Genomic DNA, 9986 nt, shown 5'->3' on the forward strand with positions numbered 1-9986 from the left:
GTCAATAGACCAGTTTTTGAGTGGAATCAATCAAAATTAAAACCAATTTGAACAGATTGGATAATTTAATCATTGAATTGAACTGGTCTAAAATGGTTCAGAGTATTCATCAGATTGAATTGGACCTGATTCATCTGTAATTGATTCATATTGGATTGGATTGGATTGAACCAAATCCAGACCAATTGACAACCTTACCCACCACCCGCCACCATCTTGGGCTTTTGAACATGCTTGTCTTTGAGCGGCTTCGTTGGATTAGTCAGTCAAAGCCCAGATAATCAATCAAAGATTAGATTGAAAGTAGTTGAACTCTATCTTCATTGTCCAATTGACATCTTGACGAGTTTTCATTCATTGAATAGAAATGGAATTCTAGCTAGACCTATCATATAGATCATATCCACACACTCCTCACCTCACACCACATAGAGGACAGCGGCTTCAACACACACCAACAATGAGTCACAATTTCCATTGTTTTTAATAAAAGTTTTGAAGCAAATCACTGCTGTTAACACAAATTGCAACAAAATTAAAACCTTCATGTTTTAAGCTTTAACTGATTCCATTTGAAAGGTGTCAACTATGGATCAATTGGTAAGGTTTATTGCATGGATTTCAAAACCGGACTGGAAAAACTGGGAATTGGTCAGGTGACCGGTTCTGGTTTTCCTCAAAATCATATTTTTGCCAAAAAATGTTGATTTGGTCAGTAAATTGCTGACTTGGGCGGTTGAATCGTTCGAACCATTCAACGGTTTTGATAATTTTTTATTTTTTTAAAATTTTTTTTGTCAGAATGGGTCATCCTTTCGGTTCAAACAATTGGACCGTTCAATCCGGAAACCAGACCCCTGACTGGTTCATTGTCCGAGTCAGTTTTAAAAACCTTGGTTTATTGTAGTGGAGACTTGGAATCAATTCTCACCTTCATTTGGGTTAACTAATCAGTGATTCTTGGGTTGGACTATCACGGGTTGAAATTAACACCCAAATTGGGCAAAGACATTGTCTATTTTTGTAAAATTCCTTACCAAAGGAAAGGAATCTAAATCTCCTGCCCATAAGAATTGCACCCACGTCTACCCACATAACATCACAACTATACATGAAGAACATCTCATCTTCGTACATAGTATTATCCACGGGATATGTTCCCAATGGGGGGGGGGGGTAGTGTGTTGCAGGTAGATGTGGTCATAGTTCTTATGGGCACGGGGGAACATGTTTTTGCTTTAATTAGCCTACTGATTATCACTTCTTTTTCCTATATATAGAGAACAAACAGGCAAACACAGCAAATTACTCCAAGCCAACCCAAAAAGCTCCCAACCTCTCTGTCTTGTTCCTTCTTCTTCTTCTTCTTGACAAGATGGTGACGATGCTTGAGGAAAAGACCCTCTCAGCGGCCATGAACGCAAGAATTATAGGCTCTGGCAGCGAAGCTATCATTCTTGCTCATGGATATGGAGGGGATCAGTCTGTTTGGGACAGACTCCTTCCATACTTGGCTCAACATTACCGTGTCTTAGTCTTCGACTGGAACTTCTCCGGCGCAGTGAGCGACCTGAACCTCTTCGACCCAGATAAATATTCTTCGTTCGATGCCTTCGCCGACGATCTCATCGCTCTGGTAGACGAGCAGAACTTGAGATTCTCAGTATTTGTCGGGCACTCCATGTCTGGTATGATAGGTTGCATTGCTTCCATTAAAAGACCTGATCTCTTCAAGAGGTTGATACTGGTTGCAGCTTCTCCCAGGTAACTAACTAACTAACTATCCCTCTGTTCTCTCAACTTTTTGCTTTGGAAACAGTTGCTGTGTTGTAATGAGTAAATTATAAATATTTCTATTACATGGATGTCTGAACTTTTTTCTTTCTCACATCTTTCATCGGTAAGCACTTTCTTCACTTGGAAGCAGACCCAGGTTAAATTTAATTAGTTTTGTTCTTTCATCTTTTCATTTTAATTCTTCTTTCTGATTATACTGTGTGTATGCGAGAGAGAGATCTAAGTTCATTAACTTATGATTTTTTATTTCTTTTTTCTTTTGTACTCCATCTGATGATAGGAGTATTCCCCAGTTAAGGTTTATAATTGTTTTTCTTGATATTTATTTGGTTTGTTCATTTCATCACTTCTCCAAATCTTTCTCTGTCTCTCTCTCTCTCTTACCAGGTTTTGGAACCCTACATGTCTGATTAGCTTTCAATAATTTTTCCCCCAAATGACAGAAATACAGCTAGGGAACCAAACGGTATAAACTTTACCGGTTCCAAAATCTAGGGAGCGTCAGCGGTATGAACTTTACCGGCCCCTTTGGGAGGGCTGAAGCTTTTTGATAAAGCTGCTTTGAAGAAAGTTTCACCGACCGGAAAGCCATTTTCTTGGACGGAAACCGTTGGTTATGAAACCAACGATGCCATCCAGGAAAGCCGCAGTTGACCCATACTAGGCTTATCGGGGGTATCAGAACTGAACCCTGTCGGTACTTTCTAGTCTTTTAGGGGAAACACACGTGCCTTCCATACATATGATCGGAAAAAGTTAGAATTTGTCTGGACTTGGGAACCTAACACAGATAAAAACTTTGGCCGTCCACATGCTCTCTCCGCATGACACGTTACTCTATGGTCTGGTGGTCCCTTCGGTTCACGTAAACAACAACAATTTGTCCCAACTGTACAGCTTATAAACATTGTTTGATGAAAGACTTCAGAAGTCCAAACTAACTGTACTCCGGCCAAGAAAATGGCTTTTCCATTTCTTTTAAGCCCCGTATGGGAGGACTTCCATGCTGACTGAGCCGCTTTTAAGAAGCTATCAAAAATAATTTTATCGGAAATTTTCAGTTCATGTAAATCTATTTTTGGCTTTTTAGAATTTTCACCAAATACAACTTCACAACTTTCCATGTGGGGTTTGGGTGTAAACGTTCACCCTCCCAAATGAACACTTAATGGCTTCTGCGCAAAGGAGTTCAATGAAAATCTCTCAACCAAAGCTTCAGGGCTCCCAAAATGGGGTGTGGATCCACTGCCAACATGTTGGTAGCAATATTACTTCCAAGTTCCAGCATTATCATAGCCGCACATCTAAAACATGTTTTGTACTTGTATGTTATCATTGATGGGGTTATCCTGAGGCAACAACAATCATGTTTGAAATGTGTGGCTAGAAGCAATGTTGCTATCAAGAGGTTGGTAGTAGATCCCGTGTTCCCAAACAGTCCCTAGGGCTGTGTTTGGTTGCAATGCAAATAAATGTGCACTAATGCAAACCCATGACAGTACAAATGATTTTAGTATAAATTCTGACCTATTTCTGTTACAAATTTTAGATTATTTTGTTTGATTGCACAAATGAAGTAAATTAGAACTTGAAGCAGAATAAAGTAAAATCCAAAATAAAATTAAGCAAGAATTTGCATTTTTTACATTTGCACTCCCATATATTTGTACTAGTGCAAATAAACTTGCGCCGCAACCAAACACAGCCTAGAGGAAAAAATCCCCATTCTATCTTTTGAGATGTATAGTTATTGATAGAAAGTGATTGATATTTTTGCCATGCTATAGGTAGCAAAAGGACAAAACCTTATCACAAAATCCTGATAAGATTATTTCATTTGGAGAAAATTCTACTTGAAAGTTGGATCCTGAAAGATAGATTGATAGAGATAAAGAGAGAGAGAGAGAGTACATGCCTTCCAAGCCATTCAAATCGATATCAATGAGTTAACATGCAGATGTATTCTCAATTATCAATAATTGATATATCTCTTCTTAGATGTGACTTGTAATATGTATATATATGCATATATGTATGTATGTACGTATGTATAAACAACAGTATAAAACTTGAAATTAATTCATTAATGACAAAGATAACTCACCAAGTTTATGTTTGCATTAATTGTAGGTTCCTAAATGTAGAAGACTATGAAGGAGGATTTGAGATCTCACATATTGAGCAAATGTTATTCAACATAAAGTCCAACTTCCATGAATGGGCTCAAAATTTTGCTGGCCTTGTTGTTGATGGAAGGCACCCTCCCTCTGTGGACAAGTTCAGGAAATCTTTGGGAGCAATGAGACCAGAAGTTGCACTTTCTTTGGCCAGAACCATCTTCCTCAGCGACGTTCGAGACGTCCTAGAGAAGGTTCAAACCCCATGCACAATCATCCAGACTTCGAACGACATTGTTGTTCCGGTATCCGTCGCTCACTACATGCACAACAAGATCAAGGGGAAATCGACCGTCGAAATCATCGAAGGTGACGGGCACTTTCCACAACTTACAGTGCATTCCTCGCTGCTCGATGTTCTTGGTAGAGTCATGGGTGTTGATTTTGATGAGAAGATCAATCTACCATCTCCAGCAGCTGAAGGAGCTCCAATTGGTACATAATTGTTTACTAAACGAGTGAAGAAGCACCCACTTGGTGTAGTGTAATGGTTTGGCTTATTATTTGTAGCACTTACTTGGTGTTATTATGGCTTTGATGTATTGTATAGTGTAATGGTTTGTTTCTTGATAATATGAAGGTTTGGAAGCTTTACATATATGTTAGAGCTTGATATTAAATTGAGATGGGGTTTTTTACCTTAAATTTCTTCACCGATTATTTAACAGTTCTTTTTCTTTATCCAAATTTGATTTATTAATAATAAGTTTTAATTAATCAAATTTTATCCATCAGATTCAGATTGTATTATCATTAATAAATTAAAATAAAAATGATCCAAATATTATACATACATATTGTCAAATTTGGTTGCGTATAAGAGTTTCATATCTACTCGAAGCGTACATCTATAGGTCTTCCACAGGAGGTACAGTCAATATTGTCAAAACTGATAAGACTTGAGATTGTGTGTGTTGAAATAAAATATGCTTGAATTGAATTTTACTATGTCGAGTAAATGAATGAACATATCTGGTCTGGTCAAGAGGCAAAGAGAAAAATAAAAGGAATATTACTTCTTCATGAGCAGAAGAATTTCCTTAATTTCGTAAAATTGACCTGGACCTAGCAGGATTGTGTGCTGGTCCAAAAGAGTTTTACAAGCTTAAAATCCCATAAACAATGGTTGGCTTAGGTTAATTGAAATAGACCCAGAACTCATATGAATGCAAAACACAGACCCAGAACCGTTCGGTTAATATTCAGGTTCAGACCCAGAAGACCCGATTATACTGAAAATTATATTTATTTATTTAAGTAATAATTTAAATTTTAAAATTTGATAAGATAACCTTAATAAAAATGATAGAAAATTATTATAACAAATTAAACATTTTTAACTAATATCATTTTATTTATTATCTATCAAATTTATCATTTCAAACTTAAAATATGATAAAAATAATAAATAAATTAGGAAAATGTTATATATTTAGTAAGATAATCGGTTCTGGGTCTGAATCAGTTCAGGACAGGTAAGATCCAAAACTGACCCAATTATAAATCAGGACAAAATTATAGAATCAAAATCATTAGAATCGGTTTGATCGATTCAGACCTGACCCATTGACAATTTGACAGCCCTAAAACACTCCACTTCCTCGTGTTCTCTGTGATTTTGGTGCATCTGCGCATCGCTAAAAGCAAATGTGAGGGTTTGCACCCCGAACAGAGCCAGAAAAGAAAAAACGGATCAATCCATGACATGTTGATTTGGAATTGTTTGGTCATTTATCAATGTTGACGACTTTAATTGGTGATTTCCCAAATGATAGCCATTGATTGAGGCAATTTGCTTTTTGGATCATAAAATCAATCAAAATATATAAAATAAACTTGTACCATTGCGCATGGCTCTATTGGTGGTTGATTGTTTGTTCTCTAAGGCTGCATTTGGCATTTCTTTAGGCTAAGGCTCAGATCGGAAGGAGTGCAAATATAAATATACAGTTGCAAAGTCTTGTATTTTGTTTTTGTACTCCTTCCAAACTGAATCTTAGGCTGTGTTTGGTTATTTACAAATTTATTTGCACTAGTACAAATGCATGAGAGTGCAAATGTAAAAAATGTAAATTCTCGTTTAATTTTGTTTTGGATTTTATTTTATTCTGCTTCATGTTCCTTATACTGTAGTCAAACAAAAGAAGTTTAAATTTGAAATAAAAATAAGTCAGATTTTACACTCAAATCATTTGCATGGCCATGGCTTTGTATTAGTACAAATTTATTTGCATTGCAACCAAACACAGCCTTATTAGTGAAATTTTGACATCAATTGGGCAGGTCCATAATTAGGGCTGCAAATGTACCTGGTTCGTTTAAGCCAGATTCAGATATTCGTTTATCCTATAATCAAATCTTATTAATTAAACCAATCTTGGATATTGCTTGACCCGTCCAATCCAATTATATGCATTCATATAAAATATCAAATTAAGTGTTAAAATTTTGTAAAATTAAGTGGGATTTGGAATTTAAATAAACTTATTTTTCCCATTATGGTACATGTTTTCTATTTTCTATTTAGTTTTATACATTTATGATAATTGGATATAGATATACTGATATTCTAATAGAAGTAGATATTGAAATATATAAACAAATGAAATTCAACTTCAAATCTATGTTTACACATATAGTAGATATTGGACCAAATTTGGATCGGGTCAAATTTGAAAAATAGCTTTGGATAAGAGATGGTGGAGATGTATATGAAACTTTGGGGGGGAAGTTGAAAAGGGAAGGGTGCATTCAGTGGGAAAATAATATATAAATATTTCTCTTAGGCTGTGTTTGGTTTGAAGGAAAAAGTAGGAAAAGGTAAGGAAACTTTTACAGAACTTGTTTGGGTTTTTCTATCTTTCCCTACCTTTTCCTTCAAACCAAACATAGCCTTACGGGAATTCAAGTTCAAGTTTACATCATCAGGCTCCACTTCTTTCATATCTCTAAGCTCTTTATATCATCACATGGCAACGTATGAAGGAAGATATGTAAGCTGAAAGTTTAGAATTAGAGCTATGGATGGTTGTTATCTTGAAAGTCCATTTACATTTGCTGTTTGAGAAAAAGTGGAAATTTCTTTATTGAGAGAAGAGAGAGATGATACTTTGTCTTATTGTAAGTTGAGTTTCAGCCAAACAGTATTTACCCTATGTGCTTATTAGACCTGTTCACGGGCCTTGGGCCCAATTTTACATTATCTTGGGTTTGGACTTTGGGCCGGGCCCAAATTTGGCAAAAGCCAAGTCCAAGCTAGGCCCATGAATAGGTTTACTATAGCAGAAAGGCTTCTTACATGGGTATAGTTTGATTCAGTCCATCCATACTGTCTACGGTGCAAAATAACTTTTCTGTTGGGCCATGGTATGGTGTGGATGAAAATACACCACTCAATTTCTCATTCATGCCTCAGAATGCCCACTTAATTTGTTGGTTTTGGAGTTTCAACAGAAAAAAGATGAGATATTTTTTAATACAAGAACTGGTAGAATTGTTTATAGCTGAGCAATAAACACTTTCCAGTGCAAAGGAATTCAGATTAGTTGAATGTTTTAGCTATTCAGTGGGCTGTGAAACCAATGATGAGATTTCACAACAGTAATAAATTCATGAGCCCCACTGTAAAAAATGCAGGCCCCATATATTTAAATACTGGCGTGGCCAGCGTTCAGCTAAACCTTGCTCGATACAAAGAGTTCCTTGTTTGCTACTAACTTTATATGCGGAGTAATCCTGAGGACACAATAAGGTATTTATTTATCAACGAGCTGGACCGACTAGAATTCTAGATGATTTCCATAGTCGAACTTTAAGCTTTATTTTGCAATGTATGGTGAATCAACCGTGAGCATTAAGCTGTGCAGAGCTTGTTTAAGTTAACGAGCTGGCCCAAGCCCAAGTAGTTCACCTGCTTTAGTGCCCAGTTAGGAGGGCTTTTATGCAGTGGATTTTGGCTTTCCGAGTTGCAGTCCATGAGTTCAATAAAGAAGCCTAAATGCAACATTTGATAGGGAAAAAAATCTAAAAAGTCAAATTTTGATCACTGTACTGCCATTTAGGGCCTGTCTGAGAGGGCTGAGAAGATTCAGCTAAGCTGGTTCAGCTGCTTTGAAGCATTTTAGATAAACTACTCCTTCAAATAACTGGTTACAGCCAATTTGGGCTCTCCGGATTTTTCACCAAATATGGCTTATAGGCTGTTTTCATGGGGTCTATCTGGTTTAGCTGCCTTAAATAACTTATCTGGAGTGCTTCAAAACAGCTGAACCAACTTATCTGAATCTTCAGCTCAGCCCTCCCAATAGATTCCTATACGACTTTTGGATAAGCTTCTTCAAAGCAGCTGAACCAAAGTTAAGCCCTCCCAGATAGGCTCTTAGATTCATTGAATGATCCATCCATTATTGAAATTGAACTTTAGTTATCACAGTCTCCTAGAAGTCTAAAACCATGGTTCAAAGGAGAAAAGCATGTGACTGAATAAGAATTATTTTCCCAAAAAAAACAGCAAACTTGGTTGCTTAGGCCTCTTTTGTTTGCAGTGAAATTTCATTTGCACTGGTGCAGAAGTATGGGAGTGCAAATTCTAGTTTACATTTGTCCGAATTTTTACTTTGCTCACAGCTCAGTTTGTAACCTGAACTGATCTCGTCATTGCAGGCTCCTTCTAAGCCTGAATTAGAAGCAAAAAGCATGTGATTCAATATATTTAAAAGAATTACTATCTAAAGAAAGCCTGCTTAGTTTATTGTTTTTTAGCCAAAGTCCTGCTTGTTGTAGTCCTCAAATTTACACACTGTAGCCTTTCTAAAGACAGGAGACCAGTAGGAGTGTCAATAGACCAATTTTGGTTGGATCCCATCCAAATCAAAATCAATTTGGATAGATTAGATGGACCAATAAGACATTTTGAATTGGACCAGTCCATATTTAATGGTCCAAAGCATTTAATGGATTGGATTGAACCTGGTCCATTCATAATGGATTTCTATTGGACGGGGTCAGATTGAACCAACATCCAGTTCATTGATAGAAGATAAAGAATACAGGTGCAATGAACCAGGTTTGGATTGGAATAAATCTAAGTTAAAACCAATTTGAACAGATTGGACGATCCAGACATTGAATTGGACTGGTCCAAAATGGTCCAAAGTATTCTCTACACTGAATTGGACCTAATCCATTTATAATAGATTCATAATAAACCGGATTGGATTGGATGAAATCCGGTCCAATTGACACCCTACCTATACCATTCTCCTACATCAGACATCCCAGAAATCTAGCCAATACAAATAACTGAAGGCACCTTACAACCCATTGGGCTAAACAAATTACAGCCCATTTCTGACCATGGGCTGTAGAAGCAGCCCAAGCCCACAGTTAGTCAAGCACGGCTACTCGTGAACAAGTCCAGCCCATATGCATTTACACAGTGAGAAAAACTGAAATTCCATCTGTAGACATGTATTATTGAATAATATTATCATATTGGAAGAATTGGGAGAGATTATTACTTATTTATGTCAGGTCATATCAATCATTAAGCATCAACATCAAGAGGTTTTTGGCCCATTCTAATTCCCATTGGATTGGAATATTTCACTTCGGCGGGATTCATGAAATAGGCTAGCAATCTACCAATGAGGCCCCTTATCAGGATTTCAATAATTTGTTCTCATTCTCTCAATTTCATTAACCAAGATTCTAATCCAACGTATTTGACATATGCCACCGCATAATGGCTCCCACAAATCGACCAATGAATGGTTGCCACTTATAAGTATTACAGGTGAAATCTAGAACGTTAGATGATTAATGGCTGGGTTTTTCAAGAATGGGCGAGTGCTCGAATGAAAGGCATTAACTATTGGGTCGATGTAAAATTCAATCCCCTCCGTTTCCCCATGCAAGTGGGCCTTTAAATGGGCCAGTTCGAACTAATTAATAGGCCAATTTATTAGTTTTTTTTAAGCCCACATTATTATGGTTTGGATTGAGTTGGCAGAT

The 9986-nt window shown here is 36.7% G+C and overlaps 1 protein-coding gene across 1 annotated transcript; it reads left to right on the forward strand.

Annotated features, from left to right (window-relative positions):
• Positions 1-1102: 1102 nt before the first annotated feature.
• On the forward strand, positions 1103-4619 carry LOC148842749 (alpha/beta-Hydrolases superfamily protein). Its single transcript, XM_088956520.1, has 2 exons — positions 1103-1764; positions 3928-4619. The coding sequence occupies exons 1-2, from the start codon at positions 1376-1378 to the stop codon at positions 4415-4417; spliced, it is 879 nt and encodes a 292-aa protein (XP_088812646.1). The 5' UTR covers positions 1103-1375; the 3' UTR covers positions 4418-4619.
• The last annotated feature ends 5367 nt before the right edge of the window (positions 4620-9986 follow it).

This window comes from Nelumbo lutea, chromosome 8 (genome assembly GCF_056320005.1).
Source record: "Nelumbo lutea isolate HS-2025 chromosome 8, American lotus-T2T, whole genome shotgun sequence".
Classification (NCBI taxonomy): Eukaryota; Viridiplantae; Streptophyta; class Magnoliopsida; order Proteales; family Nelumbonaceae; genus Nelumbo; species Nelumbo lutea.

Bases quoted from the DNA above. Each gene is read 5' to 3' on its own strand.
- LOC148842749 (XM_088956520.1), top strand. From the start codon at position 1,376: ATGGTGACGATGCTTGAGGAAAAGACCCTCTCAGCGGCCATGAACGCA. The intron at 1,765-3,927 runs GTAACTAACTAA...CATTAATTGTAG, and splicing joins CTGGTTGCAGCTTCTCCCAG to GTTCCTAAATGTAGAAGACT.